The 21259-nt window shown below is 40.6% G+C and overlaps 1 protein-coding gene across 1 annotated transcript; it reads right to left on the reverse strand.

Annotated features, from left to right (window-relative positions):
* Positions 1-6621: 6621 nt before the first annotated feature.
* On the reverse strand, positions 6622-14807 carry RFXAP (regulatory factor X associated protein). The gene is made up of 5 exons (XM_058045510.1): positions 14763-14807; positions 13891-14007; positions 11368-12207; positions 8760-8867; positions 6622-6836 (listed from the first exon to the last, which is right to left on the reverse strand). The coding sequence occupies exons 1-5, from the start codon at positions 14805-14807 to the stop codon at positions 6726-6728; spliced, it is 1221 nt and encodes a 406-aa protein (XP_057901493.1). The 3' UTR covers positions 6622-6725.
* Between the last annotated feature and the right edge of the window lie 6452 nt (positions 14808-21259).

Below are 21259 nucleotides of genomic sequence, written 5' to 3' on the forward strand. Positions count from 1 at the left end.
AGATACAAGAAGTCTGAGTGGGCATTTAGTCTTTGTTCATTTGAGAGAAATCTCTTTGTGTGTCTAGGACAGACAGACACTTCCGCATGTTGGGGACCAGCACAGAACACAGCCTTTGGTTTGTACCCATCATCTACCCACAGGAAGTTCCAGAACAGTCAGGAACAGCCAGAATCCTGTTACATGTTCACCCCAGGGCTGTCCAGACACCCTGCCCAGGCGTGCCTTACATTACGTTGCCATACTGATGCCACATTTCTCTGCCAGGGAGGTGAGACACATGAGAATCCTAGCAAGAGGACACCTCCACTTGCACCTGGGCCATGCTTGCAAACTTGGTGCCTGTATAGATAACAAATCTAATTTGCAGGCCATGTCTCTCACGCAAGGTAGACATAACCACTATGTCCTCCAGAATCAGCTACTCTTCCATTATGGTCAATGTGAACATTTGCAGCTAATTGTGAACACATTTTAATCTTCAGTCATAGTGTTTTTATTATCCATGGATGCTGCTATTTTATATTCTGTGTTAGTATTCAAATAATATTGCATATGAATAGCATAGGGTGAAATAGACCAACCAGTTAATAATTTTAAATACAGACCTCATCAGCAAAGAAAAGCTAGAGAAATCTTGGTAAAATCTGACCCCTTGCACTTTCACAGTAGTGAGCAAGCACGTCATATTCAAAGTGGTTTATTTGATGCTAAAGTGTGTGTTGTCTTATTATTTCACAGTTATGTCCATAAGAAGCTTTGCAAACAAGGGCAAGGGAACAAACATAATGATGAGCAGACATAATGTGCATTCAGATAATTTTTTTTCACTTACTCAAGCAATTGGAGTTTTTAATTATTTATAATACTGTTAAAGTACAAGTTAAATGTACCACAGCCTGCTTTCTGCAGATAAGTCAGTGTTAGCAATTTAAACCTTCATTTCATATCACCTCTGTGATATTAATGGGGTTGAGAAGTGAGACAAGAAGTGAAGAAACAGGCCTTTTTGTGTGGATCAACGAAGCCATTTAGTTGCAAAGCTCTATGAATTGGTGGATTTGAGCAAGGAGTGTTAACTATGGGGTTGTGTTAACTGTGACCTATCAGTCTGGTGAGAAAAGCACTGTGAGTCATCCACAGATTAACAAGAGTCACTCATGTCTATGAATAATTCTGCCCTCTGTTTTCCATCAGAAGCAAAGCAAAACATCTGCACTATCCACAAGTATTACTCACGGTTTGTGACATTCTGTCAGCCAGCGTAGGTCGCTGTATAAAGAACAATACTTGGGCTCTTGCTTCTGGAGAATGAAAAATTCAGGAGTGCGAGAGACCCTGGCAGCTCGGAGTCCTCCAACCAGCCCCAGAGTACTCTATTCCATTCCATGTCATACCAACAAAAATGGAATGACTGCTAACCAAGGGGACACTTTCTCAAGCATTCCTCCTGCTGCATTTGATTTGAGGCCTTCTGAAGACAACACATCTAGTCTGAACAATACACTTTTTAATGCACTCCACTTTCTTTGGCCAGAATTATTCTATTGTAAAAGGGATTATTCATGTCTTGTGTTTTACTGTTAATAAAGACATTTCTGTTTTAAGAGCTCCTTCTCTTGTTGTCTCCCATTCTTCTCTTTCAAAGAGATTGGCTGTAGGTCCCAGTATGACCACAAGTGACTTTGGGAACTGGAGCATTTAGAAAGTCTTTATCATACAAATCAGTCTTAGGCAAAAGGAACCATCCCATTACTCACTTAGTGCATCTCATTGCAGTAAATGAGTAATGGGATGCTTGACACAAGAAAAGGTATTGAAAATTAATTCAGCATAAAATCTCCATGTATATGAATCCCTCACTGTCCTGTGATAGATTTGATGATTCAAGAGGATGGTTCAGTTTTCTTTGGATGGTGACAGCTCTGATCTGACAGGCAATCAATGAACAATGATGCTGCCCTGTGACACCTTCCCTCTGGACCAGATTGACATAAGTGGAAAGACAGACTTGCAGCTGCACAGTTCTTCAACTGCTCAAGGACAATGAGAGCTATAATAAGAATGTACTCTTAGATAAGTACTGTGTTTCCATCTTCCTAAAATTCAGATTTTGTTCTGCAATAACAGAAAGGAGTAGACAACATAATGGGCCTCAGAAATCTTCTGCCCAAACAAGAGAGCACTGCTACCAGCACATCTCCCAGTGTCTGCACCGGCCTGATGGTGCTGCTATCACAGACCATCAAAAATACAGGATAGGTGAGATGCACTCTACTGTACTTCTCTATACTTCTCTATACTCTATACTATACTATACACCTCTATACAGGTGCTTCAGCACCTGACATTTTTTGACATAGATAACTTGTTTGGCACTGTCTTAACAACACTCCCTGTGCCAATTTTCTGCCCTGAGGGATTTGGTTTCAAAAAAGGTTAATCAGATCTGTCCACGTAAATGATCTGTTCACCTTTTAAAAATTGACCATTTAAAACAAAATCAAGTACATTATTCTACAATTTTTGCCAATTATGTTTTCACTATATTCTTATTCACTGAAAAGTAACCTATTTTTGCTTAATTTAAATTAATTTTCTATAACAAAACCTTGAAACACAAAATTTCCTTCTAGTCAGAGCTGGCTGTTTTAGCACAGGAAGAAAAACCCATACAAATTTAACAAAAGAAAAAAGAACAGAATTTTTTTTTAAAGAAAAACCAAAGATTTTACTCACTTATTGGTCCAGAACTGTTTATACAGTTTTTCAAGTTCTTTTTCAAAGAACAATTTGCACAATGCTAAACACAATAAATCCCCACAGAACAAGTTGTATAAATACAAAAAGCAGAACATGTAAAAATCCACAGGACTAACAAATACTGCTGAAGAGATATTATTTAGTGGATCAAACTGCTGCAATATAAAAGTAGTACTTGATAATAAGCACCTAACCCATTTGGATAACCTCTATTCAGAAATGTGGCTTAATACAAAATGATTTTTATAAATAAAACACGGGATTTAACATTTACATAATATAGTGTTTGGATTCTTAACCCAATAAATTGCAAGTTCATTTTAATTGGTTGAAAACCTGTGAAGTCTAGCACTGCAGCTGATTAGAGATCTGTTGTCTTAATAAAAGACTTTATTAACTATACCTTTTTGAGAAGAAAGAGACTAATTTTGAATTATTTACTACTATGAGTTAAAAACTTTATAATTTAATTTAGTCACTTAAAAATTAGTGGTATTCTGAACTGTAATTAAGTTATATTTCACATATAAGAAGTTAGTAATTTCAAATAACTCCATGTAACAAGGTCCAACTCTCAGTTTCATACTTTTCACCTGATACTTTTTAAAGTTTTTTTCCATTTATCGCTTTAGGAACTTTTAAGTGCAAATTCTTTTATATGCTATGCACAATGTAGCATTTCAAACCTACTTAATTTGCAGGTAATAGAGATCACCTACTTGTACTTTTCTGAACTGCTAGATTGACTTCTTGATGGCATATTGTCTTTGCCTTTAGTGAAAGATTCTACAGGACATAAATCTCTCATATCCCTGAGCAATTGCTGTTAGCTAATGCCACTGGACTGACTCAGCTTCAGAACTCTGTTTCGCAATGCCCACAGAAAGTAACTGACTTCCATCAATGATTGTCATCAAAGACTGACTTAACTGTAAATGTTTATATAGAAAAATGTTAGTTTATTATAATTTTGGTAGAAAACGGTGTACAGCTAAACACTGCTACCATAAACAAGTTTTTATTAACAAATTAAATATTAAAAATTAAATATTAAAATTAAGGTTTGAGAATAATTGGAAAAGACTTCTCCAGATGTCAAAGGAAACATCCTCATAACAGATCACGCAGCCAGTGCTACATGGAGTAAGAGGGTTGCACTGATTACATGAGCTCAACTGGGAATTCTGGAAAAAATCATGGACTGGCCAGAAGGCAAAGATTGCCGAGCATTGCCGAGAAGACTTGTGCACAAGAAGAACCCACACACAACCAGTTAACCAGAAGGTGAAAGAGGCTATGCCCTATTTAGTGATGGATCCTGTTGTGTGGCAGGAAACCATCAGAGGTGAACAAGTCATTGAGGCTGCTGAAAGAGAAGGCAAGTCAAGGCAGTTTGCAGAGATCAAAACCATCTGAACTAGCCAGAGAGATTGCTGAATGAGAAAAGTGACTTGCCTCTATCTCTATCCTGACTCCTGGATGGTGGCTAATGACCTATGGAGGGGGCTGCAAAAATGGAAGAGGACCAATTGGCAATGCAAAGATAAACCCATCTGGGCTGGACTGCACCTGCACTGGGGCAGGACATCAGTGCACAGGTCGAAAACTTGACTGGAAATGTGTATCAGGGAGATGTTCACATGCCCAAAACCCATTCCACTGAAGTACAGGTAGATAAGGCTGCCAAAACTGAATTAACTTAGGTACACTTGGACTGGGAGTGGAAGGGTGAGCCATTTATAACCTGATGGGGCCATGAAACATCAGCTGCAACAAACAGATGTGCTCATCAATGAGGGACTGACCTGACCATGGAGGCCATTGCACAGATCATTCATGAATGAGAAGCATGTGCTGCAATCAACCAAGCCACTGAAGTAAACTTTCCCTGGAATACAGAGCAGCAGCTGGGTTTCCCGTATGGTGAGGCCTGGCAAACTGGACCATTGCCATGAACACACCAAACATATGGTACATACTCACCATGGTAACAACTGGATGGCTGGCAACATACCCTGTAAACCACTGCCACTGCTCAAGACACCATCTCAGATCTTGAGACATATTTTGTGGCAACGTGGTAGCCAGAGAGAATTGAATCAGACAATGGGACTACTTTTCAAAACAACCTAATAAACTCTTGGGCAAAAAAACATGGCATTGAGTGGACATCACATCCCTTATCACCTGTAAGATAAGGGGTTGTGTGGTATAACACAATCACACAGCCTGCTAAAGACTGTGTTAAGTGTTAGGTAATGGGGCATGGAAGGATTGGGATGTAAATTTAACAGAAGCCATTTGGCTGGTTAACACCAGATCTGCAAACCTCCCTGGTACTGAACAAACAAAACCCCTACATACTGGGGGAGGAGATAAGGTCTCCATACTATACATGGGAAGTGACTAGGAAAACCGGGGTGGATTTCTCTCCCTATAGGAAAAGGCAAACCCATTTATGTGATTGTCTTTGCTCAAATACCTGGGTGTACTTGGTGAGTAATGTAGAAGGATGGGGAGAACCGTGTGTGCTCCATGGAGATTTGACCCTGGGGGGAAAACAATTTGTGTTGTAAGTTGTTGGACATCTGAAGGGGTGGAGGATGCTCTTGAGATAGGAAAATAACTATCTGTGAAAGGACAGGGGATGGCACTAATGAAAATTTATAAATCTGTATGTCCAGCCAAAGTCAACCCATCACAGCCCCTCTGCTCTGGTGAAAATGCCATCTGGTGGACTGCATCCAGTTCTGGAACCCACAACACAGGAAGGACATCCACCTGTTACAGCAAATCTAGAGATGGGTCACAAGCTGATTAGAGGGATGGAAGACCTCTCCTATGAAGAAAGGCTGAGAGAATTGGGATTGTCCAGCCTAGAAAAGCAGTGGCTTCATGGTGACCTAATTGCAGCCTTCCAATACTTGAAGTGAGCCTACAGGAAAGATGGGAGAGAGACTTTTTAGAAGGACATGTAGGGACAGAGTAAGGGAATAAGGGTTCACACTAAGAGTAGATTTAGATTAGATATTAGGAAGAAATTCTTTACTGTGAGGGTCATCAGGCACTGGAACAGATTGCTCAGAGAATCTGGGTATGTATACCCCCTCCCTGGGAAGTGTTCAAGGCCAGGCTGGACAGAGCTCTGAGTAAGCTGGTCTTATGAAAGGTATCCCTGTCCAGAGCAGGGGAGTTGGATGACCTTTCAAGGTCCCTTCCAACTGTTGAGGAACACATCTGGTGCAGGTAGTTGATTTATAAGCTGCAGTTATAGATGCAGATTGAGATGCAAATTGAGCTCTGGGTGGGAGCAATGACAGGAGGCAGTGAACTGCCAACTCTTTGTATAACAAAAGGCATGAAGGTGAGTGGCCAGCCAGGTGAATGGACACCGGGATGTGGCAGGAATGGAAGACTCAGAAGGGAAGATTCAGGAGGAAGAGCCTTACACTGTGATGGTATAAAAGCCCAGGAGCTCCTTCGTCTGAGATCCCTCCTTGGAGGCATCAGCCCAGGCTGTTTCTGTGTTATTGCACTGTTAATAAATTGCTTTATGGAACAAGGTTCTCAAGACCTGGGGTCAAACCAGTAAGGAAACCTGGTCTGACTGTAAGCCAGGTGTGCAGGGAGTCGGGGGGGGCACCTGTCAGATCACTGGAGCTACCCACAGTGAAGGAGCTTTGGTCCCAGAAGTTGAAGTCTCTGGCACTGGGAGAGTGACTGTCAGAGAGTCCTGTGAATGGTCAGACTGGGAAGTTTCCATAACACCACCTCATCTGCTCACAAGTCTGCAGACACCCAAGCAGCTCAAAACCTCCAAAAAGTGCAAACAGGAAACAAATACATAACAACAGCAACTTCCATTTTTGTTTAAACACTGAGATTCTTTGTATTTATACAAAATACAGATCCTGTCCCTCCTTCAGCACCAGACTCATCTGCAGATCATTGATCTTTCCTCATTACCCAGGTGCACCTTGAAACTGTTGCTGCCTTTGTTCCAAAGCTTGTTGACTTAACAGTTGCTGTTGTTTCTGTAGAAACTGCACTACTTCTGGGCTTCTGAGTAGGGACTGAAAGAGAGAGAAAGTGAACTTTATTTTACAAAACTCACATACGTTAAATAGCTACCACAGTAATATTTTTCCATTACACTAATTCCCACATTACCCACTGCTGTTGCTTAATATCATAAAAACCCTGTAAGTACAGCAAACAGGAGTAATTTATTGACATACTAGAACCAAAACATCTTTCAGTTGTGCTTCAGTTCTACAGCTGTGCTTCAATTGAGCTAATTTCTACATTTCTCACTGCAGATCACTCAAAACCAGTTTAACAAATGAATAAAATATTGTAATCCTGAAGCAAAGCTCATGTGCCTGTCAGAGTTCAAGCATCAGGACTATGCCCATTGCACACATTTTAGTTTCAGGCAGTCCTGTGAGGAGCAGGGAGTTAGACTCAATGATCCTTGTGGGTCCCTTCCAACTCAAGATACTCTATGGTTTTCACTGATTGTCCAGAATTTCCCAACATTTCAAAACAGAAGCCCATCCATAGGGAATGACTTAAAAAACTCCTCTGCATTCAATCAAAAGACTAAGTATCTAAAAGTATTTGCATTTGGCTCCTGGCTTGAATAGCTGCAGTCTGTAATCCAACTCTAGTTGTTCACTCTCATTCCTGCATGGTGGCAGCACAAGTGATTGTAAGGTAAAATGGCAAATCAGGTTGGGAATTGATTCCTTCCAAAAATTAATACAGGAAAAGGGTTATTTTTCAGCTGAATGAATTCCCTAGATGCTTGCTCATTATGCATGGTTACTTCAGTGATATAACCAAAGAGGTACTGCAACTGCAAGTCAGAGGAGAAAGAGAGAAGCAAGAACCAGATCAAGGAGAATCTGAATTTCAGGAATACTGGAAGGAATCCTGAGTTCTTAAGGAGCCTTGACATAATTAGTGCAAAAGCTCTGAAAATCTATTAGAAGACCTTCTGGTTGCTGTACGTCTATAAAAAAATAATGTTTAATTCATAAGATACCTTTCAAATTTAATTAAAAGCCATGTTCATGGAAACAGCCAGGAAAGGGGACAGCAAGAGGGCATGAAGAACAAGAGAATATATGAAAATTACTCCATAGTTCATTACTCGTTTTTGTCATGAAAACTGAAGAGCTATGAATACTCCTCTGAGTTTTAGACACAATCACTAAAAAGGTGCTATTACTGAGAAAGAATTATCAAGAAATACCTCTAGGTAGTTGTATACCTAAGACTGACATGATGTTTCTTTTAAAGCTTTCCAAATTTCTGAACAAGCACTACAGCACTATAATGAGGATTGTTAAATTGCATTAATTGCACAAGTAACAGAGGAAAATAAACAGTCCCATAGCTTTTGAAGAATAGAGACTGCAAAAACATGCAGCAAAGAAAGTTGTAGTGAAGAAGTTGAACAAACTGTAGGTACTGAATGATTTCCCTGCACTTGGCTTAACTTGTTAAAGGAGAAACCAGCGTTTAAAAAACTTTACAAGACTCGCCATTCATGCAGTCTGCAAATATAATAAATCACACTGTTTGCTTAGAGTTTGCTTTATCAACACACATATACACAACTTTAAGTTTGATATGATACATCTACAATTTCTAAAACACACCACAGTAAACCTTACATGAGACCATTGTTCTACCCAAGGCTTTGCCTGAATAAGCTAAAACCATCTCAGTTATACTGTAGGCACTATTTACCCTAAAGAAACCACCCCATCTGTTACTACCAGAACTTCAGATCATTAAATTCAGTCATCTTAGTATTCTTCACAGAGAGACTGAAGCACACATCTCTGAAGCATGTTTCAAATTTGAAATTATGCACTTGCAGTGCATGCTTATTAAACTGATTTTCTTTTTTCACAATGGTGGCAGGTAAACACTGTTACATTGCCTTTACTTATTTGAATCCAAAACCTCTCAAAAACAAGACTTACCAGCCTCTTCTTATTCAATACTTGTTCTAAAAGAGTAGGTCTTGCTGGGCGATCTCCAATGGATCCTGTTCTCTGCTTTGTGACAGACACTGAACCTTCAGCACTATCCTGCACACGACAGAAAACAAAAACAAAAAACAAGGGAGGTCAGACAATGAACTCTGATACAGTCATACACAGAAAATCCCAAGAGTAAAGAACATTTGCCTCCTTAATCTGAAGAGCAAAGTAACAGCACAGGAATGGAAATCTGTCTATTCAAGACCTGGCCCTTCTTTCCACCTCCTTTCACTATTTCACCAGCAAGAGTGAAGCAATGCATCTTCAGAGTTAGTCTTCTATACTGCAAAACTGAACAGGTTACTAGGGCTAGTTAAGGGCTTCAATTTATTTGACTGCATTTCTTAAAAACGAAGTAATTTACAACAGGTCAGCCTCCAGCTTGTGGAAATGAATGATATTTACCATTTGTAATTGGGCAGGAATGACAATAATCCTTGTAGTACCAAAACGTACTTCAGAACACTATGATGAACACACCAAAGCTACAGGCTTCTTTTTTCCCCCCAGGTTTATTCTGTTCCCTGTACAGTCATCTGAATTAGACAAACTAGTACAATGTGGCTCTACAATCTGCTCTAAAGGAAATATGAAAGGTTTGTAAAATTTCAACCAATGCTGAATCCTATGTGTATTACATTCAAAACTTACTGATATTTCCATCTACCTGAAAGAGTTCAAAAGCAGGAACAATAAAAAACTATCCCAGTATCTTTCACTTCTATCCACTCCACAGAAGCGAAAAATGAAACTTCTAGTAGGAACTTTTACTGAAAATGGCCTCAATAAACAAACATCTCTGTAAAAAAGTAAAGTTAGCACTAAATACCCTGCTTGTTCCTGCAACTTCAGGCCCTAATTTCCTTACATTCAAAGCAATCTCCACTTGCACAAACTGGGAAAAGAAAACCCACCCTCTTCCAACATGCAATAATCACTATCTCATGCTACAGATCAAAAAGTTTTAACCCATCACTACATGAAATGCAGCATTTTTACCCTTCTCCCATATTGTCCCCTTTCCTAAACTAGCACAAGTATTTGTGTAGACACATCATGAATTGAGCAAGATGAACTATCAGGGAAGGAAGAGAGAAGAGGGAAAATCATGCTGGTATATAAATCTAGAATTCATTCTCCTTTTCAATAATGTGTGCTCTCTTATTGAAATGAGAAGTAGCTACTCGAATTAGAAAAGGCTCACAAAACAGCATGGATGATAATAGTGTGTAACTTTTTCACTGGAAACAAGCATGCCATGCCTTTTCAATGTGAGAAGGAAAAAAACTCAGACTAAGTATCACAAACACAAGAGGAACTGTCCTAATGTAAACACTACCTGGCAAATTAGGTTGACACTAACAAGATTCAAAAACAAGGTGAATATTCACACCAGGTAGCAGACCTGAAAAAACCACCAGAATGTAACAGAGCCACAGAGCTTACAAGGGTTCAACAAAAATCCAAAATACTATATGCAACACTTATCAATTATAGTTACAGAATACATCAGGAAAACCTCAGCGAGTCCTTTGAACTGAAAGAGAAGATGAGAGAACATTCCCTAGCAGCAACATGTACACTTCCCTTTTTAAAAGCACCTGCCTCGTGGCTTTTACAGACATACAAAAGATGATTCTTTCGTGTGACACCCAGCATGGTTACTATTATATTTACATGAAGAAAAATGGAAACAGGAAAAGATTTTGGTGGCCAGTTTGCAGTTAGATCAGTTCCCAGTCACACTACTCCGGACACAGCTGCGATGACATAAAAGGACATCCTGGCTTTTAGCAGGAGCTCCGGGTAAGATTTTTTTCTTCTTCTGACAATCACTATTTCACACCTACCCCTTTGAGCACAAACAACTCAGCACCTTCAAGTGTAAAACTATTTCCCTTTTTTGTTTCATCTAAATACAAGATCTGAAACACTAACTCTGTACAAGCGACCATCACAGAAGGGCCCTAGCTGAGTCACAAACTGTAGGAAAAAGAGTATTTTAAAAAATGTACATTACCATTAGTTTCCCCACTGATAGTATTTCCCCATCTAAACAATACACATTAGCTTATACAAGTTAATTATGAACTAGCCGCGGTGGAAATATTTACCTGCCATTTAACATCAAAGTAAAAACCAAAAAGCATCCCGAAGAACCTACACAACTGACTTTTGTACACCTGATACCCAAAGCCTTTGTGACTTTAAAACCCCGCACTTCAGCACCAGCTGAGAAACAAGTCTGACATATCTCTTAGTCTATACTTTCCTACCACGGGAAAAAAAAAGCCACGCTGCAAGCGAATCATCTTCCAGCGATATCTTTTTTCTTGGAACCTGGTATAGCTGTAAGCTTCCACAAATTACGCCAGAACTGAAAACAAACGGTGTTCGGCTGAAGAAGAGCGAGCTGCAGGACGGCCCTGAACTTCTTCCCTGTCCTCTGGCCGTCTGACAGATCCCTACAGCCCCCGGGCAGCCCCAGCTCCGAGGGACCAGCGGCACCCGAGGGTGTCGGGGCCGGGCCCCGCCGCCCCCGCCTCACCTCGGCCCGCGGGCCGCCCCCCGCGGCCGCCGCCCCGCCGCCCCCCAGGGCCTGGTCGCTCTTCTTGCGCTTGTACTTGTCCTTGTAGATCTTGTTGCGGTGCCGCTTGCACATCCAGGGCTTGCGCTGCTTCACCACCTGCGTGGTGGTCTCGCTGCAGCCCTCGTACGTGCAGCTCTTGCACTCGCCGCCCGCCGCCGCCTCGCCGCCCGCAGCCCCCGGCGCCGCCGCCTCCTCCTCCTCCAGCTCCTCCAGGCTGGCCGTGCTCTCGCCGCCCGCCGCCTCCACCTCCTCCTCGCCCACCTCGATCTCGCCGGGGGGCCCCAGCTCGTAGAACACCATGAGGCCGCCGCTAGCGGACGGCGGCAGCTGCGGGTCGGCGCTCGGCTGCAGCACCACCCCCGCCGCCCCGGCCGCCGCCTCCTCGCCGCCGCCGGGCTGCATCACGAGCAGCGTCAGCTGCTGCTGCTGCGGCGGCGACGAGGAGGAGGAGGAGGAAGAGGCGGAGGAGGCGGGAGCGGCGGCGGCGGGGCTGCCCTGCAGGGCGGCGGTGCCCGGCCCGGCCCGGCCGGTCCCTGAGCGAGCGAGCGCGCCCCTCCCGCGCCTCCGCCGCACCGCCCGCGCGCAGGCGCCACGCGCAGGGCGCACGCGCCCCGGCCTGCTCAGGGGCGGGGCCCCCGTAATGGCGGCGCCGCCCCCGGGGCGCTGTGGGGGAATTTGCGTCGGGGCTGTAGCGGCACCCCTGGCGTGAAGCGTTTGAGGCCGTGTTAGAGCCGCCAGTGTGGTTTGGCCCCGGGTGGTAAATGCTCGTGGTCGAAAGGAGCGTGGAAGTCGGAGGGTCTGCAAGCAATCAGAAAGTTATATTAGTATATTGCGCGCTTGGCGTGGGAATTGGTTTGTTAGCCCCTGACTTACTGTGTAAGCGCACGGCAGTGGGTTTGGATGTAGGGGCCAGGTGAAAGGAAAGAGCGAAACATTGTGAAAAATGCCTACTTTATGATTGGCTTTTCACAAATATTGAAATGAATATTATATGTGTTGTGTCAGAAATTAATGCTGTATTAATTCTCTTAAGTAGTGTGTTAAATATAGTTTTAGGTCATAACAAAATGTTAAAATAGAAACTATACAATATAGGATACTTTTTCTCTAAAGAATGGACTCGCACCGAGATAGCAGTTACAGGACACCTAAGTCTTTCAGAGAAAGAGAATTTATTGCTCCATTATCAGGAGAAACGAACTTCTTCTCATCTCACTCGGGCAGAATGATGCCGCTAGGATTATGAGGAGGAAGCTGACACTGGCCAGACAGAATCCTTTGAATGGAATTTATGTATCATGTATGAGGTGTATGAATATGCAACAGGCTATTGCTTTGAAGGGTTAATCCTCTGTTAACGGGTGTCCTTTTCCGGGCATGTGCTGCCCAGAAAAGGTACCCGGACGTCTGTAACTCTTTGTTTCTGTTGTCTCATATTGTCCTAATTCAAATTGTCCAAATTATTATTACTCTACGTGTATTACTATTTTTATAATAATTTTGTTAAACAACTATTAAACTATTAACATTTTAAAAACAAAGAGATTGGCGTTTTTCACAAGATGAATTAGAGGGGGTGAGGGGTCAGAGAGAGGAAAAGAAAATTAAGAAAAGAGAGAAAAGAGAAAAATGAGGTGCTACCCAGCTTTGGAGGGAGGTACCTTTTCATGGGCAGGTTTCTCGCTTTCTATGCAAATTAGTTATCGTGCACAGTCTGCTCTTTCAGATCTTTTGGGAAATAGCTCAGAGAGCTTTGAGAAAAATGCCAACCACTTGTTTTTAAAATGTTAAAAGTTTAATAGTAATAAAATGGTTATAAAAATAGCTATATAATTAAAGTAATAATAATTTGGACAATTTGGAATAGGACAATATGAGATAAGAAAAACAAAGAGTTACAGACAGTCCAGGTACCTCTTTCTGGGCAGCACAAACCTGAAAAAGGACACTCGTTAACCCTTAAAAGCAACAGCATGTTCGTACACCTCATACATGATGCCAAAATTCCATTCAAACACAGGATTCTGTTTGGTCAGTGTCAACTTCTTCCTCTGAATCCTAACAGCGCCTTCAGGGCTGAGCAAGGCCGAAAGGACTCGATAAGAGACCAATAAATTATTTTTCTCTGAAAGATTTAGGTGTCTTATGGGTGCTATTTCAGTGTGAGTCCTCTCTTTAAAAAAGGTATTTAGATAGCGTAGTTTCTATTTTAACATTATGTTATAACATAAAACTATATTTAACACACTACTTAAGAAAATTAATACAGCATGACTTTCTAACGTAACACATATAATATTAATTTTAATATTTGTGAAAAGCCAATCATAAAATATGCATTTTTCAAGGAACTTTGATGGTCTTGATCTCCTCCCACAGCCCATGCCCACGTCTTGCCCTCATTCCCATGCTTGTGTGATACTGTGTTGGGCTCATCTCCAGGAACTACAACAAGGCTGTTAGACCAGGAAGAGTGCTGACCTCCCTCCTCATGGCCCCCGTCTCCAGCCACATCTTCTCCTTTCTCACAGAGCACTGACACCAGCAATCCTCGTCTGTTAGTGCAAACAATCCTTGGTTGGCTCCGTTGCTATCCAGCTATCGTTTTTGAGACATACACATTATCCCATCATCTTCTGGGATTCTACGCCCTGTCAGCCTGCTCAGCCTCCTGCCCTGATGGGGTCATGTGATGGCTGTCCAGATCCAAGCTTTCCTGCTGCTGAGCTTTGCAAGTGCTGTCTCCAGGCTGTACTTGCATCCTTGCTCTTCATTCACTGTCACTTGAGAGTGCAGATACAGGGATGCAGTTTGGCTTCTCCCACTTAGCCTTTTTGTTGCCTCTAGTGACAGCCCATGTGGCTGTCAGCATGCTGCTCCTTGCCCTTTCTTCCTTTGGATGTCAGTTCTCTCCTTGGGTTACTTCTGCATGGCTGCAAAGTCCCACTGATTTCCATCTGCTTGATCACCTGCTGTTGGCCCCTCTTTATTTGTCTTAGCTCCTTTCTGTGGGTTCTTGCCTTTCTCACTGCACACAGCAGTTCATCCCATATTAAAGAACGCTGCTGACTCCATTTATTTCCTGGCAATTACTGAAGCTCCCTTTTCCTGTCACTAAGACAAATGATTATGCCGTTTGCAGTTGTAGCCATTCTGTTTCGCCCTCAATCTTGTCATAATACATTTCTCTCTCATTTGTCAAAATAGTTAATGATGGTATAGTCCTAGAAAAATTGCAGTGAACTGAGTAACTCTGTCCTCATTGCCTTTGACCAAGCAGTCATGGGTGAGGTGATCTCCAGCTCCAGGGTTTAAACAGGAATTACTGACTATTTTTGTCAGTTAAGGCTTACTTTCCCCACATCTGCTTCAGTGTTTTTCATCTCTGTTACAGCCATGCTAGGACAACTTGCCAGAACCTTTCTTTAGGACTCAGCCTTGATCTGTGTCAGTAGTGAAAAATACAAAAATTACACATTGTCACTGTCATATTTTCTGGAAAAATCCCCTCACCAGGATTTCTTCTCCTGGGAAGCTAAGAAGCCTCAAAGAAAAAGGAAAATGATATTATCTCATTTGTTTCTCCTGTGTTTTGCTGCTTTGAAATGTGGTTGGAGATTGTTTATCCAACATATGAATTGTTTTGACTTAATGACCAATCATGGTCAGGCTATGGTGGGCTCTGGAAGGGAGAGTTGCAAGTTTTTCAGTAGTATCTTGTTAAGCCTTCTGTCTGTACCCTTTCTCTATGTTTTAGTATAGCATTCTTTAATATAATATAAAATAACATAAAATAATAAATTAGCCTTTTAAGAACATGGGGTCAGATTCATCAATTCCTCCTCCATCTGGGGAGCTCAGAAAATACCACACGCATAGCTTTGTTTTCGTCCCACTTCTTAACTATTTTGATGTCATCACAAAATGTTTGGGGTTTTTTTTTCACATTATAGGTCCATTCAAATAATTTTTGTTTATTTCTTTTTGCTTTGAATGCATCTTGAAAGAATGTCTTCCTAAAATTCTAAGTTCTCCTAACATTATTTAAAATAAAAATCCAAAGTAATAATGAATCAAAATAAATCACATTTTTCTACAGCCACACTCCCTGCATGTATATACATGATAACTAATTAAAAGAAATAGGAAACTGATAACCTTTAAATTCTAGGAAGAATTGTTTGAGCCCTTCATCCACTTCTGTGAAGCCTCACTGAGACAGCCGGGTTTGGCATGGGCCAGTCTGACCAGCAGACCAAAGCAGTTAAAGACTACATGAGAAAATTATTCAGGGAGTTAATCTTTCCAACCAAATGCTCTGCTGAAAACTCCCTCTCTTGTAGAAAAAGGTGAATTCTTAGACACTCTGGTAACACGTGAGGATTTCATGGGAGACTATGCCTGGAAGCATACTTTGACTCCATGGTTTTCATTTTCCTCTTCTGAAGAAAAAAGAGCAACAAAAAGCCACAGAAAACTGACAGTTCATTACAAAGATATTGAAGGGGTTAATTAGTTAGCAAATTGATTTGGTATTTACTGAGTCTCTTACTGTACTGGAATGTGAAGTATCATCTATTTTTTTTTAACCCAGAACCTTGTAGTCTGCTTGCTTGAGGGCACAGAAACATAGACAGGTAGTAAATTAGTGACAGCTAACAAAGCGAGTCCTTCTTAAAAAGCTGCCACTCGTTTTCTCTTCTTGTTTTCTGCCTGGTTTGCTCAGAAAAGAGAAACATTCCAGTGGAAAAGAAATCAAAAAAGTAGTTGTTTCTTTGGGCTGCACTTCTGTAAATCTGTCTGCTGGAGAAGGAAGGTCATGTTTGGAAAATTTTATCACCACTCTATCCATCATTGCTATCCAGTCAGGTGCAGTTGCACCATGTTTTGTATTCCCAGGTGCAATTAAAAGGAGAGGACAAATACAATTATTGAAATGCAATAAGTTCATTTACTGAAATGTAATAAGTTCATTTGGCCTCAGGCTGATATCTCTAAATAAATATTTAAATAGATTCTCTGATTTTTCTGCTGTCTCTTCTTTTGTATTTGTGAAATAGTTCATTTTAATGTTCTACATTTCTGTGCTAGTTCTTACCATCCAGTTCTTAATTGTCTTGGAAACAACATGTTTTAAAAAACAGATACAGGTTAAGATCCAGAAAGGTAATAATCATTAGAAGAAGCTGATTTGTCCTGCTTACAAATCAAGATAGTACTAATGATTATAGCTGAACTAATATTTTCCAATTGTTAAAGTTGTTTTAGCACTCTTCCATAAGGGATGATATGCATTTTGTTCAGTTAATATCTATCTGTCTGTCTGTCTGTCTGTCTATCTATCTATCTATCTATCTATCTATCTATCTATCTATCTATCACACAAAAATGCATTTGCCTTTATCATGTGCTGTAAGAGCACAAGCCATACTAAGAATTTCTGTGAGACATGGGACTCTGAAATTCATACATACAGTGTTGTGATATCCCTACAAATATGATCTAAATGCAAAGTATCTTGTAACCTTATTGCTGTGGGTTTTTTGTCCTAAAATTAACAGCTTGAGTCAAGGAGAGCATTTGGGTTTTTTAAAAAGGAAGGAGTGGTACTTGAAAGATAAACAGGAATGAAAGAAGACTGCTGGAGGAAGCTGAGAAGTAACAGTTTTTAAAATACATCACTTTAGAAACACATTGTTTGATGAGGGATCCAAATGCAAGTATAGAGTCAAGAGAGATTTTTCTGCTTTGTTGTACCTTGTACTGCTTAGCCAACTCCCCATTTATTCTCCCTACTTGCTCTTGATGTTCGAGCCAAATTGAACAGTGATACAGTCATGGAAAGATTCAAAAGCTCAGCAGTCTGAAAACAAATCTCCCCTCAAGGTAAGGTGATGTGCAGATGATCAATGTGCTCACTGATACAAATGCCCAGGTACCAATGAGTGCTGAAATCTTACCACAAATAGCAAAGCAAAGGAGTATTAGCTACTACAATCGGTCTGTTAAAGTTTGATTTTCAGATAAGTATACAAAAATTTGATACCAATTTCATCAAATCTTATAAATGTCTCTCTTTGCACTGTTCAGGTATACAAAATGAGGGTAATCAGAAACTCATTAAGCTTTATGAATTACAGACAAATTCATTTTTGCAGTCATAGAAATAAAAAAATGAACTAAACAGAAGTTTGGTTTGCATTATGATATGTATTCTGGTTTTAGTATATGTGTGACAAGAATGGCCATTAGAAATAGGTTTCCTTCCCCATGCCCCTCTCATCCCTTACCTTTGTCCCATGACAACAGGTAAATTAAATAGGTATGCTGAAAGAAAATCTCCCCTTGCAAATATTTACACATAATTAGACATAAGTAAATCAGCTTTTTAACAAACTTAAGTTTTACACAAGATAGTAAAAAATTTAAATAATTTTTTAAATAAAATTGTTAATAAAATTAAGATTTACAAGATAGTAAAACCAATCAAAACCAGACATGAATAAAAATGTGCAGGACAGGCTTTAGAATATACGTCAAACCTCACACTGGACAGTTATTAGCCTGTGTTCTCTCCACAGCTTTAGTTACTGGGACACTACTAATTTTCAAAACAGTGCCTCTTTGATGTTCTTTTAAATTTCTGAAGTAAAACTTAACTGCAGGCCATTTTGTTAGTCTAGGTGATTTCCATTCACAATGAATGGATTATATTTACCATTCACAATGAATTGATTATATTTACTGCTTTTAGCTTCTGGGTAGGCTCTGTGTCATTCTGCATGTTGTCCCCCCCATGCAGAGCCAACATCCTTGGACATGTCCTGAGCTGTCTCCTAGTCTAGGTGAGTTGTTATATATGCCTTTGTGGTGTGGGACAGTGAGTACCTTGGCAGAAGCCTGCATTGCTAATTCTAATTATTACTGTTTCACAGGTTGATTCCCTCTCAATCTAAATAATTGAATTCAGGCCTACTTTAAAATAATATTTCTCTCTCTCTCTCTACCATAAATAACAGAAAATTGCTGACTGTAAAAATAGTAGGTATAGTCACTATGGTTAATAAAGCAGTAAATATAAAAAATGGGATACATTTGAAAAAATGAAAAAAGAAAAGCAGTAAACTGTTTTAGACTACGGAACATTGTCCTTCAGTAGAAGTAGGGAGATCCTTGCTTATTAAGAAAGTTAAAACTAGATGGAAGCAAAGCTCTAGATAAGAGAAGCAATCCTCTCCTGGCAGGGAAAGACGTGATTAGCTGCTCTGTCCATTGCCAACAACTGTGGCTGCCAAACACAGGCAACTCATACGTGTGTCTGAACGTCAGCATCTTTTCCTTCTTATCTTGTAACTACTGATAACATTGATCATGTGTTCTGGCCTTTGTGCTGACATTCACAGAATCACAGAATGGTTTGTGTTGGAAGGGACCTTACAGATCATCTAGTTCTAACTTCCCTCCATGGAAAGAGATACCTTCCACTTGACCAGGTTGCTCAAAACCCCATGCCGTCCTGGCCTTTAACACTTCCAGGGAATGGGGTATCCACAAGTTCTCTGGGCAATCTGTGCCAGAATCTCACCCCCTATATGTTGGGAACCCCAGAGCTGGATGCAGCACTTTAGGTGGGGTCCCACCGGCGTGGAGTAGAGGGGCAGAATTCCCTCCCTTGACCTGATGGCCAACCCCCTTTTGGTGCAACCCAGTATATGACTGGCTTTCTGGGCTGTGAGCAAACACTGCCAGGTCCTGTTGAGCTTCTCACCAGGGACTCTGTTTCATGATCCAAGGGAGTCACACCTTGGAGTCATTCACTGACTCATTCACAGGTTGTGTTCTGTGAATAATTTATCACTTTAATCAAGCAGTGAACTATCTTCTGTATAGTTCTCACATGTATGCTTTGCATGTCATTTCAAGCAAAAGTTGGAATATTTATTTCTGGGATAGTTTTTTGGACAGCAAAATTTATATTTTCTGTTCTGGCGTAATGCCACACATTTCTCACATATAAGTGTTATCAAAGGTTAATTTTTCTGAAAGAAGTATTTCACACTTGAGAATCCCCTTAGTGAAAAGGGTGCCTCTAACTTATTAACAGGAATTTCTTTCCTGAACTAGAGCTATTTTTGCACACTTCTCTGGCATTTGTTGAAGCTGTGAAATAGCAACTTTGTCTCTTCTTTTACCCAGTCATGGAGGCTTTTCTGTTTTATTTTTCATTATCAAGTGTGTGTGTGGAGGGGTGTTATTTGATTTGCTCTGTTTGAGAGACAGTTCTTTAAAGAGCAAGAGAATCAGAATCACTTTGTCTTCTTTGTACTGCAGTGATGTAGAGGGTACCCACAAAGGGAAGGGCAGAGGCATAGAGTGTTCTGGACACAGGAAAGTCAAGATGCCCTGGTTTATGAAATTGTATAGTAACAACTATCAGTAAATAAGATTTATTGGCTCCTCATTTATATGCTTTCCTAGCCCACTCATCTTTTCCTTTACAGAAAGTCAGGGAGAAAGGAGTCCTTCATGGAAGGCCAAATCTTTTGTTGTATTCTGCTCAATGACTTATGCCTGTTCTTTTTGAAATTCTTGGCAAATACAGGTACAAATGAAGTTCATATGTAGGGACTTTATTATGATCAGATTCAGACTATCAGAGAATGAAATGAATTAATTTTTGCATGATAGAGGGGAAGGAGTTATCACTGTACAGGACTGAAGCATGGCTTGATTCTCAGTAAATCACGTATCTGTGACTATGAAGCTGTTTATTCTCTCCTTTCTCAGACTGACATTACAAGACTTTATTTATGTACAGGAATAACATTTTCTAGACAAGTGTGCTGTCTTTGTGCTATGTGCATACAGCTATTCTGCCTTTCATCTTGGCAAACAAGAACATGTTTGTCTGAATGCTGGCCCTGAAGCATCCATGATCAACAGCCTGTTGGAACACCCTTGGGAACCCAGCTGTTTTCAAAGCCATTCTATTAAAGCTGGATGTTTAAACAGTGTAATTTTGGAGCAGTCAGGATCCAGACTTCCAACTACATCAAGCTGGTTCCAAGTAGAGGATCCTGAAACCAGTTTTCAGGAAGCTCAAAAGGGATTTATTAAGGGGCCATTAGCACATGCCTTAGTCATTAGCTTATATCTTCTAATTACAATTGCCTTTATCCTTTTTCTTTTGCAGAGATCTAGGGACAGTTCCTTGCTTAGTTACCAGATGCCCTGGTGTCGCAGACATTTTTTTATAGAAATCCTTTCTTTGGGATTTGTGCATCTTCTGGGAAGCAAAGGCCTCAGAAGAAGAATGTAAACAATTGTTATCTGTTGTCGGCTGCTGTGAAATGTAGCAGGTGCTCCTGTGATTGGCTCATGTTCCGTGTGTACAACTGGGGGCCAATCACAGGACCAAGCTCGGGGACAGATTCCCTGGATACAGAACTTTGTTATTCATTCTTTTCTATTCTATTCTTAGCTTAGCAAGCCACTGCAACTTCTCTCCTTATTCTTTTTAGTATAGTTATAATGTATTATATATCATATATCAATAAATCCAGCCTTCTGATCATCAAACAAGATTCTCATCCTTCTCTCACCCTGGAGACCTCCTCAGGTCGTTGTAATACCCTGGGACTGCTATTTCACATGAAACATTTTTCTCAAACATAGAATTTCTTGGTCCTGACATGCATCATCACCTCAAGCATTTGTATTGATCTACAGTTATTTTGGCATTGCAGTACATATATTGAGATATATATACACGCATATATTTATATGCACATATTTCTGGAGGTGTGTCGTACACTTGTACTTAAGCATCAAAATTTCTAGGCAAAAGAGC

Source organism: Melospiza georgiana, chromosome 2, assembly GCF_028018845.1.
Source record: "Melospiza georgiana isolate bMelGeo1 chromosome 2, bMelGeo1.pri, whole genome shotgun sequence".
NCBI classification, from domain to species: domain Eukaryota; kingdom Metazoa; phylum Chordata; class Aves; order Passeriformes; family Passerellidae; genus Melospiza; species Melospiza georgiana.

What these genes read in the sequence shown, in the direction of transcription:
- RFXAP (XM_058045510.1), bottom strand. Translation starts at nt 14,807, where the DNA reads ATGGCTGTAACAGAGATGAAAAACACTGAAGCAGATGTGGGGAAA. An exon ending in CTGAAGCAGATGTGGGGAAA is followed by an intron (nt 14,008 to 14,762) that starts GTAAGCCTTAAC and finishes CAAAAACGATAG; the next exon opens with CTGGATAGCAACGGAGCCAA. An exon ending in CGGGGGCCATGAGGAGGGAG is followed by an intron (nt 12,208 to 13,890) that starts GTCAGCACTCTT and finishes GATTGCTTGCAG; the next exon opens with ACCCTCCGACTTCCACGCTC.